The 19,539-nt window shown below is 43.1% G+C and overlaps 1 protein-coding gene across 2 annotated transcripts in view; it reads right to left on the bottom strand.

Moving 5' to 3' along the window:
• lgals8a (galectin 8a) overlaps positions 1-17,497 on the bottom strand; it is a 55,897-nt gene extending 38,400 nt beyond the window's left edge. For both annotated transcript variants that reach the window (XM_072264909.1, XM_072264910.1), the window contains exons 1-4: positions 17,390-17,497; positions 3,295-3,383; positions 1,937-2,147; positions 159-278 (exon numbers count right to left, since the gene is read on the bottom strand). In XM_072264909.1, coding sequence (XP_072121010.1) covers positions 159-278; positions 1,937-2,147; positions 3,295-3,383; positions 17,390-17,416 — 447 coding nt within the window. In that variant the 5' untranslated portion in view covers positions 17,417-17,497. The remainder of the gene's footprint in view (positions 1-158; positions 279-1,936; positions 2,148-3,294; positions 3,384-17,389) is intronic.
• Between the last annotated feature and the right edge of the window lie 2,042 nt (positions 17,498-19,539).

Below are 19,539 nucleotides of genomic sequence, written 5' to 3'. Positions count from 1 at the left end.
AGTCACCATATTGAAGAATAACCGAATGGCGAGGAGTTGAACGTGAAGAGGATGACCAAAATAATGTTTTGACATTTAAATTGCAAAGGCAAATGAGAAACACCAATAAGCCAGATGCAGCACTCCTGTAATAAATTGCACAATTACTGCTTACTTACAGCATTATCCAAGTAGCCAATGGTTTGAATTTGAACAGCACCACTAATTCCAAGTGTATCAACTCTGTCCAGACTCATCCTGTGCTGGTAATCCAGGAAATGTTTCCCATTAACTGCAACCTTGCAAATAAATACAAAAAAAAAGTTTCATTTAATTGCTACGTTTTTCATTGGCAGCTTTAATATACTAAACCAAGTCATTTCAAGCCAATCAATCAATATTGGCAAACAGTGCCAAATGCATTCACCGACCCGATATCCTTTAACTGCCCATCCAACGTAACACTGCTTGTGAAGGAGATACAAATTCAATATCCTCACATTGGATTCTGTTCAAGGAAATAAATGTCTCCCTTTGGTAGGGCAGTTTTGGAGAAAAAAAATTAAATCTTATCTTCATATTTAAAAACCTCACCGTCACCACTCATGTAAACATTGATTAATTAGTGTGTAAATTTGTATAAAAACCATTTCAAATGCATCTATTTTACTTCTTTCGCGATACAGGCCTTTCCGACCCATTGAGCCATGCAGCCCGATAACTCCCCAACAATCCCCAGTTTAATCCTAACCCAGTCACGGGAAAATTTACAATGATCGACAACCAACGAACTGGTACATCTTTGGACTGTGGGAGGAAATTGGAGAAAACCTAAAGATTCCACGGGGAGTGGTGGGCGGTGGCTGGGGAATGTACAGATATGCAAACTCCCTACAGAGGCTGCAGGGATCGAACTCTGACACCCCGAGCTGCAACAGCATCGGGCTAGCTTGTTTAAGAAGCTTCACTACAATACAACTAAGTGCATTTCTACTTTACAACAACAAATGGATTTGCATTTTTTTTTTTTAAAAAGTCAGAACTATCACCACTGATCATCTCCAACTCTACCCATGTCCTTCACTGGGCTTGCAAAAGAACATCCAACCTTAAGCGCAGGGGTACAAAGGCAACCACGCACTTCCATCGCACCATATATTCACTAACATTAACAGAGGCTTGCTGCGCAACTCTGATTAGACAAGGTTAGGTCTGCTGTGGTGACATGCTGTTTACAAAGCTGTCTGAATAATAGATTACTGTGATCAGTTACAGATCTGAAAAAGAACAACAGATGCCAGAAAACTGAATTCAAAGCAGAAATGCAAACACGAGGAAATCTGCAGATGCTGGAAATTCAAGCAACACACATAAAAAATGCTGGTGAACGCAGCAGGCCAGGCAGCCTCTTTCGGAAGAGAAACAGTCGACATTTCGGGCCAAGACCCTTCGTCAGGACGAGCACCAGCAATTTTTATGCGTGTTGCTTAAAAGCAGAAATGGTCGGAAATGATCAGCAGGCCTTTATCAGAACATTTCAACCTGAAATACTAATAATCTTTTCCTCTCCACAGATACAGTTTGGCCTGATGAGTAATTCTAGCAATTTCTGATAATAACAGGTATTTGGTCTGAGGACATTACAGCTTTCAAGAGTCAGTGCTGAATTCAACACTAAGATAATTCTCTTTTATGCATCAGATCTGGACTGTCCTGCTATGGGGATAAACATCTGTAAAATACTGTAACTCCACCTTTCTTTTTTCACGGACACTGCCTGAAATCCCCAGCACACCAGGCATTCTCCTGTTGGTTTCAATTACCTGCAAAAGCTCTGACCCACTTTTCAGTTTCCAGTTCTGATGAAGGATGCTGGAATATTAGCCACATCTCCCTTTCCACAAACATTGGAGTGTTTTCAGCATTTTATGTTCTTACTTTAGAAGATTTGCATTACCTTGAATTTGTCCACCATCACAAAGAAAATGATTTCAAATGGCTCTCCTCTCTTGAATGGCATCTCATATTTTTTCATCTCACGTCCCCATTTTTCCCTTTCAAGTGTGTTGCAAACCACATATTCCGACCTCTGAAAACGTGGGTTGAAATGGAAGGCAATGTCTGCACGAGGTTGCTTGCTGCTTCCGCATTGAAAATCCACTTGAAATCTAGGGCAAGATTGTATCGCCGCTATTCAGTGATAAGGTACATTGCTGTTGGCTGATATGGAAAGATCAAGCTCTAAAACTGGTTTGATTAAAATACTGCCAGCACAATCAGGTTGCTTGGTGATTTAGATAAGGAGTCAATTTCTAATGAATGGGAGTGACGATAGCAATTTGAGGAGATCAGTTTGAATGAGAACTTGATGGTTGGCATTGATTTGGTAGGCCATTGATCCTTTTCCAAATACGATTCTCAAATCTAAAATCAATTGGGACAATTCACATATTTCCCCAAATACAATAGGACATTAATGCCTGGTGCACGAGTTAGGGAATTGTACGTTCCTGCATTCCCCTCACTTAAACACAAATTATTTTTGTAAACAAGCCACAAAATATAAATGTCCATGGTTCAATGGAAGTGACTGACAGGTCAAGACAGGTTCCCTACAACTATTTCATCCCCTCATCAGAGCTGCATTTCGTTAACTAATCAGTATGAGGCACTTGTATGTTACCAGAATACAAATTAACCACTTGAATGAAAGTTGAAGAATTGTTGATCAGCTTCAATAACGTAAAAAATTAGTAAGAATATCACATCAAGATTATAAAGCATGTGACTTTTACTAAGTAAAATTACGTTAATTGGCTCTAGTGGTTATTTGAAAAACAGACCAAAACTGCCGAGATACTAAGTGAAGGATTCGATACTGAGTCCAAATAAGAGTTCCAAGTCAAAAAAAAGTACGTTCAATCCTTTATGACAAGACTCGCAAAGCTGAAAAAAACTTCTGTAATGATAAAACTAGTGAAACTCACATTGCAATAGTAAAATAAGCAAAATTAGCGGTCAACAAAAATATCCATGGGCCAAGTCTCTAGCTAAAACTAACGGCACAAAGTGTGAATACATTACTATACTCATTTACTTCTACCATGCCCCAACCCACGTGACAAATTGCCATAACCCATAATAAAAACGTGTAACACAAAAACAATACAGACAGAAAATAGATACAAGGCTCCTACCCTGGCTAACATTGAGATTTGAAAACAGTCTTGCATCAAGGGAAAATGCTGAACAATGCGTGTAGACATGCAGCTCAATGGAAGGTCTTTAGAAAGTTGTTTTGCAGTGTCAACTTACCTATCACTCGCTTTGGGCAAAATCCCTTGGACTGCAATCATCTGCCCACGTCTCAATCCACCAAAAATTGCTCCCAAGAATGGCATAACCTGCAGAGAGAAAGAACAGTAAAAAAGGCAAATGTACTTCAGGAATACAAGGAGGAGGAGGAGAATAATGAGACTACAGGTCCTTTCCAGGCTATGACAGGACTCCATCCATGACATTTTACAAGTCAGAGGTGTGGTGATGAATAGAGTTCACACACAGCAGAAGATGCCTGTAACCACCAGCATCGGCAAATCAATTCCAGCAGCTGTATCTAGATTGAAACTGGGGAAATTGGTAAACTCAGTACTGGCATTTATAGAATGGCCTCCTTTGTTGTCATTACAATTTAGATACAATACAGATTATTTGGATTTCATGTTAATGATCCTGCAAGATACAGTTTGAGTTTAAATATAGCCACAGGTGTACTTTGAGTGTGCATTATGATTGTTTCACAAAGAGAGGCATGAACTGGGGAGGCTCAACAGGGCGACTGGTTCCCACAAAGTATCATCAAGCACATGTAAAGTCAGAGCATCTAATTTGCCCTTTCATCAAGGACCAGCATTTGGATTCCTGCATACTAGATGTTGAAAATTATTTTCCCCATTGATTATTCTTGACAAGTCACATCCATAGCAAGGTTCTGGCCGCTGTGTTTTCCAGAGTGTTCAACAGTTCCGGGAAGTAAAACTGGAAATCCAAAATAGAACAGCACATTGTGTAAAGACTCAACACTTTAGGTTAATGGAAAGTCTACATCTGAAAATCTGCTTTCCTTTCCACTGATGCTGCCTGAACTACTAAGTTCTTTTTTCTGGAATCCTGAAAAAGAGTGGAGAAGACTGCAGCAAAGTTGATCCGTGGACTCTGGGAGAAGAGCCAGTCATCATCATCATCATCAGGTGCCATGCCCAGTTTGAGCTTTGACTGCCATGGCCCACACACTCCTGTTTCAGGTCAAGTGGATCAATTCATTGGTATTCATTTCCAGTTCTCTTGCTTTCTTCCCTTCAATCTTTCCCATAATTACCGTGCATTCTAACTCCTCTTTCCTAATCACATGTCCAATGAAGTTACGTTGCCTTTTCATGATCTCATACATTATTTCTCCTTTTGTGTTTACTCTGTTCATGACATCCTTATTAGATATTCATTTCATCCATGATATTCTTTGCATCCTCCTCAAAAGCCACATCTCTGCTGCTTCAATTCGATTCCTCATGTTACTAGATATTGTCCAACACTCTGAGCCATATAACATAACTGGATAAACGTAACAATTCAGTATTCTGAGGCGGGTTGTCATGCCTAGTTTAGTATTTGTCAGTATACTCTTCTTTCTCGTAAAGGTGTCTTTTGCCTTCCCTATTCTTCTTTTGATGTCCATGTTGCACCTGCCATCTGATGTCACCCAGCTTCCTAAGTAGCAAAAGTTCTGTACTTGTTTTATGTCTTCTCTGTTTATTCTCAGCCTGCAGATAGGATTCTCCTTCTTTTTGGATATCACCATACATTGTCTTTCTGCACTTTATAGATAGTGCAAAAAATGGGTCTTTCTTCAACAATATCAATTAAGTTTTGTGGTTCCTCTTCCGTACTTGCAATTAACACATCTGTATCTGCATATCTGAAATTATTGATGTTTTCACCACCAATTTTGATTCCCAAGATGTCTTATTTTTTGTAATATTGTTTCACTATACACATTAAATAAATCAGGGGAGGAAACACACCCTTGTCTAAGGTCTCTCTTGATTGTCGTAAACTGACTCACTTCTCCATCTATTCTTACAAGGGCAGTTTGTTCCCAGTACAGATTTCTGATTAGGTGGAGGTCTTTTGAATCTAGATCTAGAGTTTTCTGTAATATTTCAAATAACTTATTGTGCTTCACTTTATCAAATGCTTTTGTGTAGTCAATAAAACAAACAAATCTTTTTGCACTTGAATAGCTCGTTCTGATAGTATCCTTAATATCAATATTGCGTTTCTTGTACCTTTGTCCTTCATAAAACCACATTGTTCTTGACAGTTGGTACTCAGTACGGTGAGATAAATAGGAGGTCAGATATTAGACCTGTAACACATGTTTTTGGACACTGAATGAGCTTTGTTGTGCCCACAGAAAAGTGGGTTTTTGGAGGATCGATCAGGCAGATCAATCAGTGGCTCTTACAGTGAAAAAAGGAAGTGACCGGTGAGGAGTTGTCCATGTGCCCAACCCTTGCCTGGGTTGATGATTCCACCACAGAAGAATGGTCCCCTTTGTTGAAGTCATAGTCGGTGACTTTTAAAGGATTTCGGAGAACAACGGGAAAATCGACGGCGTCAGCTCATCTGGAGACTCAAATCTCTCCCCCCCCCCCTCTCTCTCTCTCTCTCTCCATCACTACTCAACTCAATACCATGAACTGAACTGAACTTCACTCATCATCGTAAGACTATTTACCCCTAGACTTGAAGAAGCTTGGTTTTCATATATATATTCCACACTTACTGATATATAATCATTGCTAACCTGTGTGATTTGTCAGCATTTATTTTACTGTATTGTGTCGTTACTAATAAGTATTATTAGTTATGTTACGTACCCCGTAACTGGGTTGCCAAACCAGCAGAAATGGACCACTTAGTTGGAGTCTGGATTACTGGAACTAAGAAAGTTTTATTAAAGAAACAAGTAACACAGTACTCTAATCATAAGGATATAAATGCAACCGGTTAGCACTGATAAAACACACATGTACACAGAACTAGGATAATAGGAATCAAACAAGCTCTATCGCAGTCTAGGGGTAAAATGATCAGTCTCAAGTGACGCAGAGTTCAGTTCAGCTTAGTACAGTTCACAGCAATCGCTGTTGTGCCGTTGGAGAGAGAGAGAGCGAATATGCAAATTTTCAATTCAAACAGACCTTTGATGTTCCTCGCAGTTAGCTTTCGGGCGAGCCCTTTTAATGTCTTCTGAGCTCACCGACTGTGACCCCTCCGTTCCGGATACGATTGTTCTTCCGCGGTGAACCTGGCACCCAGGCAAGGGCGGACACACACACACACCAGGTTCCCGCCAATCGTACCTTTTCACCCTGTGCATCTATGGTCGGTCCCACGACCAGACCTCCAAACTCCCACCAACTTGTGGGGGCACACCGCACTTCCAGGGTCTCGTTATCTCGTGATCTCGTGGTGTCTGTCGTGCCTTAGCGAACCGGTTCCTTTTATCCCCCTGCTGGGGTATCACCTGTCCCTCAAACTTCAAACAGTTCAGGTTCAAAGCAACCGTTCTGTCAATACTCGGAACTGTGTCTCTTTTCGTTAATCTCTCTCTTCTCTCATTAACATTTTGAACGCTTCTCCATTTGTCTCTCTCATCTCTCTCATCAGCATCAATCTTCTGATAACTTGGTTTTTCCTCACAGTTAATAGCAATACCGGACTCCAAAGTGTTTTCCATCTCTGCTGGTTCTTTAACCTGTCACGGAGTACGTGACATAGCTCTTGTCATCAAAATTCTTAGAAGTATCTTGGTGATTTGACTCGATAAACTTATGATCCTATGTAATTCACATTCTATTGCTCCAGCTTTCTTAGAAAGAGTAATAAATACTGATTTTTTCATCTCTTCTGGTATTATTCCAGTCTCATAAATGTCATTGATTAAATCAGTAAGTTTTTCAATTCCATAATCTTCAAGGGCGATAATTTGTTCTATTACTAATTCATCAGGACCTGCTGCCTTTCCTTTCTTCATCTTATTTATTGCATTACGAACTTAAGATTTTAAAATACTTGGACCTTCAATGTTTTTCTTAATTTCTGGTTTTTCACCTCGATTGTCTTCAAACAATTCTTGAATATACTCAGTCCATCTGTTCATAACCTCATCTTTTTCCATGATAATGGTACCATCCTTTGCTTTCAAACATCCACCTGAAGAACAGAGGAGCTTTTTATCAGTGATATTCTTGATTTGTTGATGTAACCGTTTTGGATCAGTAATAGGGATTATTTCTATTTGCTCACATTCACATTTGCTTAACTTACAATTGAAGTAAGGAATAAATTTCAAAGTCTAGAAATAGAATCTGTTGAAGATGATAGCAATCATGTAGAAATTTAACTCTCTAAAGGAAGAGCCAATAGCAAACTTGATAAACTAGATCTCAAGTGGCCAAATGCCCCTGGCGTGGAACTTGGGGGAGGGGGGGGAATGGGTGCGGCAGGCTCAGATTAAACAGAGACTCATTTAAGATAGAGGTGAAGAGAAATCTCTAATGAGAAATTTCTTCAGCAAGAAAGTTCATTGCCACAGAACTGTGGCAGCCAACCAGAAAAGACTCCCTTTATATCCACACTTTGACTCCTGCCAATCAGCCAGTGCTTTATCCATGCAGAATCTTTCCCATAATACCATGTTAAGCAACCTCATGTGTAGCACCTTGTCAAAGGCCTTCTGAAAATCCAAGTACACAACATCAACTGATTCTCCTTTGAAGAAATAACAAGCAGTAATGACAAAGAATGCCAACAGATTTGTCAGGCAGGATTCTCTCTCGAGGAAACCATGCTGACTATGGCTTATTTTATCATGCGTCTCCAAATATCCCAAAACCACATCCTTAACAATCGACTCCAACATCGTCCCAAGCACTGTCAGACTAACTGGCCTATAATTTCCTTTCTTCTGCCACTCTCCCTTCAAAGAGTGGAGTGACATTTGTAATTTTCCAGTCTTCTGGAACAATTCCAGGATCTGGGGATTCTTGAAAGATCATTACCAATGCCTCCACAATCTCTTCAGCTATCCCTTTCAGAATCCTGGGTGTACAACATCTGGTCCAGGTGACATCTTCAGACCTTCCAGTTTCACCCGAGAACATTCTCTCCAGTTATGGTAACTTTACACACTTCATGACCCTCGGAACTTCCACCGTATTGCTAGTGTTTTCCACAGTGAAGACGGATGCAAAATATTTATTCAGTTCATACATAATTTTGTTGTCCTCCATTACTACCTCTCCAGTATCGTTTCTCAGCGGTCTGATATTCACTCTCACCTCCCTTTTACACTTCATGTATCTGAAGAAACTTTTGGTGTCCACTTCAATATTACTGGCCAACTTTCTTTTGTAGACCATCTTTATCTTAATGACTTTTTTTAAGTTGCCTTCAGTTGGTAGTTGAAACTTCCCAATTCTCTAACTTCCCACAATTTTTTGCTCTATTGTATGTCCTCTCTTTGGCTTTTATGTTGGCTTTGACTTAGCCACGGTTGTATCATCTTGCCCTTAGAATACTTCTTCCTCTTTGGTATGCATATATCCTGCGCCTTCCAAATTGCTTCCAGAAATTCCAGCCATTGCTGCTCTGCCACCATCCCCGTCAGTGTTCGTTTCCAATTAGTTCTCGCCAACTCCTCTCGCATGCCTCTCTAATTCCCAGGGGTGGCGCTAAGGTGGTGCTATAGCCCCAGCAGAAATTACAATAGCACCACCAAGAAATTAACTGAAATTTCACATACAAATCGCAGCTGCTTTGCTTTCTCTGTATAGTTTTAAATACAGCTTGTTTCTCCAGCTGATCTAGTGAAACAACGCCCCAATTACCATAGCACCCACGCAGCAATAAAGCTATAAACTCTGTGCTGGTCTAAGGTCAGATCCACTCTACACTTCTGCTTACCTTGCCGTTGCTGTCCTCAGATCAGTTGAGCTGATCTAAGATCACTTAAGGTGGTGATGTCACACACTCTCACTCATGTGAGAGATTGATAGTATACATCCAGGCGCAGATCCATGGTCTCGCGAGACTAACGGATCTCACACACACACACACACACACACACACACACAGAGTGCTTTTACAAGCTACCGTGGGCCTGGCACATGCATTATTTTGGCCAGCGTGAAAAAAATGGGTCGATTTTTAGTGAGAAAACGACCTCATCCAGAGGAATCAGTGGTGTCTCAGCCTGAGCCTGTCTTAATTGAAAGTGACATGCAGAAAGAAGTAAGTGGGGATGAGGATGACAGCAGTTCATCGAAGGAGTGTGAGGGCGAAGTAGAAGAACAAGAAATGGAGCAGGATTCAGAAGAGAGCGTGGATGAAGCTGCTTTTAGTGCTAGTGGGAATACTGTCAGCGATGTTAACCAGCAGCCTGAGGAAGGACCCCATCGGCCAGCATTGAGAAAGTACCCTTCACTACTCGCAACGGTTTGGTAATCGGCAAAGGAGTTTTACTCATGGCTGGTTTAACTGACTGAAATAGTCGATCACGAAAGGTACTACGTTCTGCTTTGCATGCAGGCATTTCCTGTGTGGAGGACATGGGTTCCATTCTGAGTCCACCTTCACTGTCACCGGTTACCACAGCTGGCGGAAAGCTACAGCAGCTTTCAAAACCCACCATGTAAGTGCAGCTCATAAGTTTGCTATGGAGGCATGGGCCAAATTCAGATTGAGAAAACAGGACGGTTCAAGATTGGGAAATATGCTTGACAAAGGACATGCAAAGATTGTCCAAGAAAATTGTGCGTATATGAGAGCAGTGGTTGAGTCTCTAGCAAGGAGAGACAGTGAATGGCACAGTGGAATTTCTCGCTCTAATGAGACCCTACCGCGATGCACTTATAGGTTTATACAAACTAATCTGCACATCACTGACTCTACCTGTGACATCTGCCTCATGCAAACAGAGTTTCTCTTGCCTCAGACGCCTCAAAAATTACCTAAAGAATAGCAGTGGCGATGCTCGGAACAGCAACTTGGCCGTGTTGGCCATAAACAGCCGGAGGACGAAGGCACTTGACATCCAGAAAATCACTGATGCTTTCGCCACCAATCACAACAACAGACGGATTGTGCTTCTCTGAAAATATCAATAGTGAGTGCAGTTGATTTTTAAAAATTTGGGCCAAGACTAATGCTGATTATTATTATTTTGTGGTGGATACCCCATCATCCTTATGTTTCCTGCAAATCCTAAAATATTACATTTACTGCTATTAAGCCTGCTGGTTTTGCTGAGACTTCCAAGCGGTGATTCTGTTGATTTTTGTTTTAAATTCAATAGCCGAATTAATTGAGGTATTGCATGGTCGGAGTACGATTTGTCCAACTTCTGGTAAAGCCTTGCATCTGTTGTTTGCCTTATTTGACTTTAATAACGGTGTATCTTTTGGCATTGTCTGTATGTAATGCGAATAGCAGTGGACATTGTGGGTTAGTGTTGTGTTTTTCAGTTGAAAAGCACGCATTTGATGCTGCTTGCGGGACTGGTACGTGATTCACGTTGTGCGCTGTGGGTTGGATGCTCTGTTGGTTTGTTTGTTTATGCTCTGTGTAGCCCAGGTTGTCTCCAATGCTGTTGACACTGTCACAGTTCACTTCTATATTATATTTATCAGTTGCTGTTGCTTGTGAATCAACAGAGGCATTTATAGTAGGCACATAGTGCTTGAAACGGACTTTTGAACGCCACGCGTCTGGCCTTGTGAATACATATTACCATACAGTACATCCCTCAGCACCATCACTGAATAATTCAGCCCCACTGTAGCACCAGCAAGAAAAAATCTCTGGCGCCACCACTGCCAATTCCCTTCACTCCACTGTAATACTGATACATCTGACTTTAGCCTCCTCAAATTTCAGGGTGAATGTGATCATATTATGATCACTTTCCCAAGGGTTCTTTTACCTTAAGCTCTCCAATCAATTCTGGTACATTGCACAACACCAAATCCAGATTAGCTGATTCCTGAATGAGCTCAACCATGAGCTGCTCTGAAAAGCCATCTCATACGCTTTCTAGAAATTCCCCCTCTTGGAATGCCACACCAACCCAATTTTCCCAATCTACCTGCATACTAAAATTCCCCATGACTTCCACATGCATTTTCTATCTCACATAGTAATTTGTGGGCCACATCCTTATTACTGTTTGGAGGTCTGAAAACAACTCCCTTCAGGGTCTTTTTACCTTGGCAGTTCCATAGCTCAATCCACAATGATTCAAAATCTTCCAACCCAATGTCACCTCTTTCTAATAATTTCATTTTTTACCAGAACCACACCAACCCCTCTGCCTTCCTGCCTATCCTTTCAATACAATGTGTATCCTTGGACAATAAGCTCCCAGCTATAATCTTCTTTCAGCCACGATTCAGTGATGACCTCAACATCGTACATTCCAATCTATAACTGTGCTTACAAGTTTATCTACCTTATTTTGAATACTGCTCACATTCAAATATAACACCTGTATTCACCTTTTTCGACTTCGTCTGGCTTTTACGTTGTAACTCATACCATTGATTGACTGTAATCTTGCCCACTCATCAGCCTCTCCTTGCTAGGAGTCTCAATACACAAGCATCTGTTTGTAAACCAACTACCTCATCTTCAGCACCACCACTCCGGTTCTCATCCCCCTGCCAAATTAGTTTAAACCCAACTGAACAACTCTAGTCAACCTGCCCACAAGGATATTGGACATCCTTAGATCCAGGTGTGACCCATCCCTTTTGTACAGGTCATACCTTCCCCAGAAGAGATCCCAATGATCACTAAACCTGAACCCCTGCCCCCATTCCTCAGCAACACATTCACCTGCCAAATCATCCTATTCTTACCCTCACTGGCACATGGCACAGACAGCAATCCAGGGATTACCACCCAAGAAGTCCTGTTTCTCAGCTTTTTACCTAGTTCCTAAAATCTCTCTTCAAGACATCCTCACCTTCTCTACCCAAGTCATTGGTGCCAATAGGTACCAAGACTTCTGGCTGTTCACCCTTGTCCTTGAGAATGCCATGGACACAATCCGATAGATCCCGGATCCTGGGACCAGGGAGGCAATATACCATCCGGGCATCTCTATCGCACCCACAGAACCTCATCTCTGTTCTTCTGATGAAGGAATCTCTTATCAACACTGCAGTCCTCTTCATCTCTCTCCTCTTCTGAGCCACAGCACCAGGCTCAGTTCCTGAGACCTGGTCACTGTGGCTACCCCTGGTAGATCATCCCCTTCAACAGTATCTAAAGTTATAAGCTTGTTATTAAGAGGAACAGCCACAGATGTACTCTTCCCTGGCTGTGCATTTCCCCTCCTTCTCCCGAGTCACCCAGTTACCCACCTCCTGCAACTTAGGAGTAACAACTTTCCTGCAGCTCCTGCCTATGACCTCCCCATTCTTTCGTACGAGTCAAAGGTCATCCAGCTGCGGATCTTGTTACATTCTCTCAGGAGCTGCAGCTGGTGCCCCAGGTGCAGATGTTTACGTGGGAGGCTGGAAGTCTCTCAGACTTTCCACATCCCACACTCAGTATAATACGCTGACCCTGGAGCTATTCTCGCTATACTGTGCTCTAATAGATGAGGATTTAACAAATAACAGAGAGAGTAATTTACAAGACAATCTACCGCACCCAAGCCTGATGGCCAAAGCCACTCTAAAGACCGGCACATTCACAACAATGGCTGCTCCACCTGCACCTGAACTATTCTTATTGGCCCTTTCTAATGAATCCCTCTTGCTGATTGGTCGCTGCTCAACTCAAACTGCTGCAAAACTCTGCCTTCAATACCTCAATCGCCGCCCTGAAAAAGTAGCTCTCTTTACGTGCCTCTGGTGTGGATTGTCCAATTGACACCCATTACTCATCTTCATTCTTGGGGCAACTTGCAGTCGCCAATCAACCTAACCATCTGCACATCTTTGAGAAGCCCATAGGGAGAACATTACCTGCAAACTCCACACAGGCAGTATAGAGGTCAGAATTGAATTGGGGTCACTGACAGCTCTATCAGTTGTACCAACTGTGCTACACACTACACACAAAGTTGCTTGAATTTCCAGCATCTGCAGAATTCCTCGTGTGTGCTACACACTATTGTTTCTTCAGCCTTGAGGAGACGACCAGTTACAAGATACCTCATAGAAACGTAATAAAACAGAACAACAATTAATTCTGGGGAACGGGGAGTTACATGAAGGGCATAGTGAATCAGAAAAATGAGTAAGCATAAACTAACAAAGAGGAGAATGTGCATTTACACCATGGCTTTCAAGAGGCAAGACATTCTAATGGATCCGTGGAGCTGAAGTCTGATAAGGAAAAGACAAAACACAATGGCTAATCTAAACAGAGCAGAATACAAAATGTTTTCTTTTAGTTTGAGAGATAAGAAACAGGCATGACAAATAACCCTGTTCTTTTCTGATTAGTATCACAGGTTCCCTCAGATCTATGTTGTTAGTCAATGAGCTGTCAGTTTCAAAGTACCAGTCCCGACAGGCCAGAACTTTGGAAAGACTTGATTTTGTTTGAGGACGTAGAACAGTGCAGCCCTTCAGCCTAATGATGTCTATGCCAACAATGATGCTATTTTTAAACTACTCAACTCCTGATGGCTCCTTCCTATTCATGTGCCTGTGTAAATGCATCTTAAATGTTGTTCTTGTACCTGCTTCCACCACCTCCCATGGCAACACAATCCAGGCACCCAACACTCAAAAAACTTGCCTTGCATTTCTCCTTTAAACATTATTAAGACCATAATAGGAAGGAGCAGAATTAGGCCATTTGGCCCATTGAGTCTGCTCTGCCATTTCATCATGGCTGATCCATTTTCCCTCTCAGCCCCAATCTCCTGCCTTCTCCCCATTTCCCTTCATGCCCTGCCCAATCAAGAATCTATCAACCTCTGCCTTAAACATATGTAAGGACTTGGCCTGTGGCAATGAATTCCACAGATTCACCCCTCTTTGGCTAGAGAAATTCCTCAACTCCATTCTAAAAAGGATGCTCCTCTATTATGAGGCTGTGTCCTCTGGTCCTGGACTCTCCCACCGTAGGAAACATCCTCTTCACATCCAACCTACCAAGGCTTTTCAACATCAATAGGTTTCAACTCGGTCACCCCTCATTCTTCTGAAATCCAGTGAATACAAGCCCAGAGCCATCAAACGCTCTTCATATGACAAGCCATTCAAACTGGAATCATTTTCTTGAACCTCCTTTGAACCCTCTCCAACTTCAGCACATCCTTTCTGAGATAAGGGACCCAAATTGCTCACAATACTCCAACTGAGGCCTTTCCAGTGCTTTATAAAGTCTCAACATTACATCCCTACTTTTATATTCTAGTTCTCTTGAAATGAATGTTAACATTGCAATTATAACTCTCACCTTAAACTTATCCCTCTGGAATTTACTATTTCCGTTTGGGAAGAAGACAATCTTTCCTACCTCCATGGGTGTCAGGATGGAGATATGTCACAACCTTGCAGGCAAGCCATGGGTAAGATGTAGCACCTGCTTAGCCCCACCAATCAGGGTCACTTGAAGCCATGGGAGAAGGTGGTGGCTGGTTGTATGAGCAGCTGGTGCACATAGAAACAAAGAAAACCTACAGCACAATACAGGCCCTTCAGCCCACAAAGTTGTGCCAAACATGTCCCTACCTTAGAAATTACTAGACTTCCCCATGGCCCTCTATTTTTCTAAGCTCCATGTACCTATCCAAAAGTCTCTTAAAAGATCCTATTGTATCTGCCTCCACCACCGTTGCCGGCAGCCCATTCCACGTACTCACCACTCTCTGCATAAAAAACTTACCCCTGACATCATCTCTGTACCTACTCCCAAGCACCTTAAACCTGTGCCCTCTTGTGGCAACCATTTCAGCCCTGGGAAAAAGCCACTGACTATCCACACGATCAATGCCTCTCATCATCTTATACACCTCTATCAGGTCACCTCTCATCCTCCGTCGCTCCAAGGAGAAAAGGTCGAGTTCACTCAATCTGTTTTCATAAGGCATGCTCCCCAATCCAGGCAACATCCTTGTAAATCTCCTCTGCACCCTTTCTATGGCTTCCACATCCTTCCTGTCGTGAGGTGACCAGAACTGAGCACAGTACTCCAAATGGGCTCTGACCACGGTCCTATATAGCTGCAAAATTACCTCTCGGCTCCTAAATTTAACTCCATGATTAATGAAGGCCAATGCCCCGTCTGCCTTCTTAACCACAGAGTCAACCTGCGCAGCTGCTTTGAGTGTCCTATGGACTCAAACCCCAAGATCCCTCTGATCCTCCACACTGCCAAGTCTTACCATTAATGCTGTATTCTGCCATCATATTTGACCTACCAAAATGAACCACTTCACACTTACCTGGGTTGAACTCCATCTGCCACTTCTCAGCCCAGTTTTGCATCCTATCAATGCCCCGCTGTAACCCCTGACAGCCCTCCACACGATCCACAACACCCCCAACCTTTGTGTCATCAGCAAACTTACTAACCCATCCCTCCACTTCCTCATCCAGGTCGTTTATAAAAATCACGAAGAGTCCCAGAATAGATCCCTGAGGCACACTACTGGTTACTGGGCTCCGTGCAGAATATGACCTGTCTACAACCACTCTTTGCCTTCTGTGGGCAAGCCAGTTCTGGCTCCACAATGTCCCCTTGGATCCCATGCCTCCTTACTTTCTCAATAAGCCTTGCATGGGGTACCTTATCAAATGCCTTGCTGAAATCCATATACACCACATCTACTGCTCTTTCTTCATCAATGTGTTTTAGTCACAAGTCCTGGTTAAGCAATCACTGACACCAGGCAGACAATCTCTGAGCAGTATTGATAATGGCTGGGATCACCAGACTTGTAAAGACACTGCCCAGAAGGCAATGACAAACCACGTCTGCAGCAATTTTTGCCAAGAAATATCATGATTGCCTGCATCATACTACACAGCACATAATGATAATCTGATCTATGCCTGTCAGATTTTATGAACTTCCATCACGTCTCCCTTCATTCTCTGGTGCTCTGAAGAAAAGAACCCAGACTTGTCCAAACTCTCCTCGTAATTCATTTTGGCCAAATCAGGCAATATCCTGCACCCTCTCCAAAGTATGTACATTCTTCCTACAATTACCCATACTCTAACAAAACAGCCCAGCACAAGTTTTATAATGATTTGTAAGAATATTCATGGGACTTAATGTCCCAAGGTAGAATGGGTGCGAACTTTATTCCCTGGAGCACAGCAGAATGAGGAGAGATTTGAATGAGTACAGATGAATGAGTGGTGTAGAAAGGGTAAACTCACGCAGACTTTTTCCCCTGGGAGGTTGGGTGAGACAAATGGAGGTCATGGGTGAAAGGTGAAATGTTGAGGAGAAACCCGAGTGAGAACTTCTTCGCTCAGACGGTAGTTTGAGTATCGTGGTGCCAGCGGAAGTGCTGGATGTAGGTTCGAATGCAGCATTTAAGAGAAGTTGACACATGGTTGGGCGGAATATAGGCGACTATAGTCTGGGTGTGGGTAGATGGGAGTAGGCAGAGAAACAGGTCAGCAGGGACTACATGGGCAGAAGGGCTTGTTTCTGTGCTGTACTGCTCTATGACTCGCCGTGACAGCCAAGGTAGGTCTCCGAGCCCCGGCACCATGCAGGTCGCTCGCCCCAGTTCACCCAACAAGCACCCCCTCCAGCTTGAGTGATGGGACGATCCATTACTCCAGGAGCACCAAGATCCCAGCAGAGCATCGCTTGCCGAGTGGAGTCTTTAAAGCCCAGGGATATAGGTACCTCCGGGTTCGGAGTGGAGAACCAGGCACATGATTACCAAACAGCACTCGAAGAGGAAATGCTGAGCGAGGTACCAGCGTGGAATACTGATAAATAAAGGAGTCAAAGGGAAACGAGAGAAGGCAGGAATGTGAAATCGAGGTTAAACGTCGAATCATCTCTGACATTATTGAATGGCGGAGCAAATCAGAGTGGCCAAGCGCACGCTCCTACATTCGTAATGTATCAGAAACAACAAAGGCCGAGCTTTTTGCCGAGCTTTACAAAACGTATGTTATTAACGCAGGCAAATTACCAATGCAGAGCCGATTTTAAGGTAACAGATATCACAAGGGCTGTGCCGAATGACTGCGGACCTGCGCGCAGGAGTCCCATCATTTAACATGTCTTGCCTCTGCACTGCACACCACACACACGTAAATGCAGCACTTGGAGGTCAACAGTAAACTCTTACCGGGTTAAATATCGTCGGATTATCCATCGGAAAACAAGTTCGCCAACAGAGACGCGCTCAAACTAACTCCCGGAGTGAGACTCGTCCACCCAACGCTCTTCCGGCACACCGAACGTCGCGGGTGTAACGTAACACAGCTGACCAGTGAGAGAGCGTGACTCATCGTCAGCTGAGTAAGGCCGTGAAAGTCACCTCGTGATTGGCCGACGGGATTCCATTGGTTCTGTCATAAAATAGGGCAGCCTGGACTGACTGATACAATCACGTGCCGACCAGGCTTTGCAGGTAACCTTATCACCTCCGAAAGCAGGGCAGCCCCAAATCCAAAGATCTGAGCTCGAAAACCTGGACTGGCTCCACAACGCAGGACGCAGAGAAGGCTGCGCATTATTCGGTACGCCATTGGCCCACCCAATTTCATGATAAAAATAAATACTGCTTGGAAGAAGATCAAGGAGGTACTTTCCAGTGTCTCAAGCATTTGCAGTTTGTTGCCTTTTGCAAACTGGTGGTACGCCCTGCTGGGTGCGGTCTTCATTGATTCCATTATAGTTATTGGATTTATTGAGCATACCCGCAAGAAAATGAAATTCAGGCTTGAATGTGGTGATAATAAATTTACTTTGAGCTTTGAGATAAGATAAATAATACATCAAAAACAGGAGGGAGGAAGGAGTTCTGAAAGGAATGGGGAAGTGAGTTTCTCATACAGAGAGTAGTTAATATCCGGAATGTGCTGATAGAGGACGTGATGGAATTAGCTATATGACTGTGTTTGAGAGGCTTTTAGACATAGGCTTCAATCGGTAAGGCATAGTGAGTATATTAATCCGTTATTGGGGTATCGAGAGAGGGTCGTGTCCATTCTGGGGCAGCTTGCTCACCTTTGTTCCCCACCCAATTCTCAGCTCTCACGTGCGGCTCCAAGTAGCTGTTTGCATACAACAGCAGCCACAGCCCAGTATACCGCCTCGACAGGTAGCTGGCGGGCCTCGTGGTCCTCGCATCAGGAGTCAGCCATGGCGGACTGGGCAAATGAGATCAACCGTGAGATCCAATGGCCAGGAAGGTGGTTTAGCAAAGAGAGAGGAGTGCGTGGCAAGGCACAGAGGAAGTTATGGACAACCATGGCTTCCCACCCTCTATTTGTGACAGACAGGAAGGAAGGATATGAACATCAGGACTAGGACCGCCAGACTGGGTAACGGCTTCTTCTCCCAGGCTGTGAGACGAATGAGTACACTACCACCACCGAGGTCTCGTCACTAGGGCAGCAAACGATTTATTGTGATGTGCATTACACGCATTTTGAATTATATTTTATGAACTTGTGGCAGTATTTTGGTTTATGTGATGTGTGTGATATAAGATTTGTGGGTGCATTGTGGTCTGGAGGAACGTTATTTCGTTTGGATGTAGTCAGATAGAGAAGGTCATGGTGTCGGGGCCGGAGGCTGTGGACAGCCCGGTGCAGGTCGCTGCTCTGTGAGGTTTACTCGTCTCTGCCTTGAACTGAGGCTGTGCTCTGCAACCAATGGGCTACTGGATCGGCTGCAGTGATGACTGGCTTCGCTGTTGTGGATTCACTTTCAGTCGTTTGCATTATTTGTTGTTTTTTCACTTCTGGTGTTTGATTTTTTTAAATGTGTTCTATTGGGTTTCTTTGTTTTGTGGCTGCCTGTAAGGAGGTTGTATACTTTGATAATGTCTTTTGAACTTGAACTTGCAACCAAGGAAGACCCCGGTTGTAATGACTACATATACAACTGGACCCAGTCTTCAAAGGTCAAGATAGTGGAACTGCCCTGGTCCAATGGCTTTTGTAATTTTAAAAATTCTCACAAACAGGTTTCTTGTGCAGTTGACATCATTGGCATGACAGAAGAATTGCACAAATCTAACCATTATTGGACAGGATGGAAAACCAATCTTCAACTATTAAATCACTCAGCAGATTATGTGGTCAACTATCCATCCCTGAGAATGCTCCAGCTTTGACTTCAGTGACTCCTAATCCAGAGTCACTGTTGATATTTATTTAATCAGAGATATGGTGCGGGATAGGGCCTTACATCCCTTCAAGCAACACCACCAGCAACCCCCAGTTAAACCCCAATCTAATCATGGGGCAATTTACAATGACCCATTGT

This window comes from Mobula birostris, chromosome 8, assembly GCF_030028105.1.
Source record: "Mobula birostris isolate sMobBir1 chromosome 8, sMobBir1.hap1, whole genome shotgun sequence".
Classification (NCBI taxonomy): Eukaryota; Metazoa; Chordata; class Chondrichthyes; order Myliobatiformes; family Myliobatidae; genus Mobula; species Mobula birostris.
The sequence above is the reverse complement of the archived record's forward strand: the minus strand, read 5'-3'. Positions and strand labels throughout refer to the sequence as shown.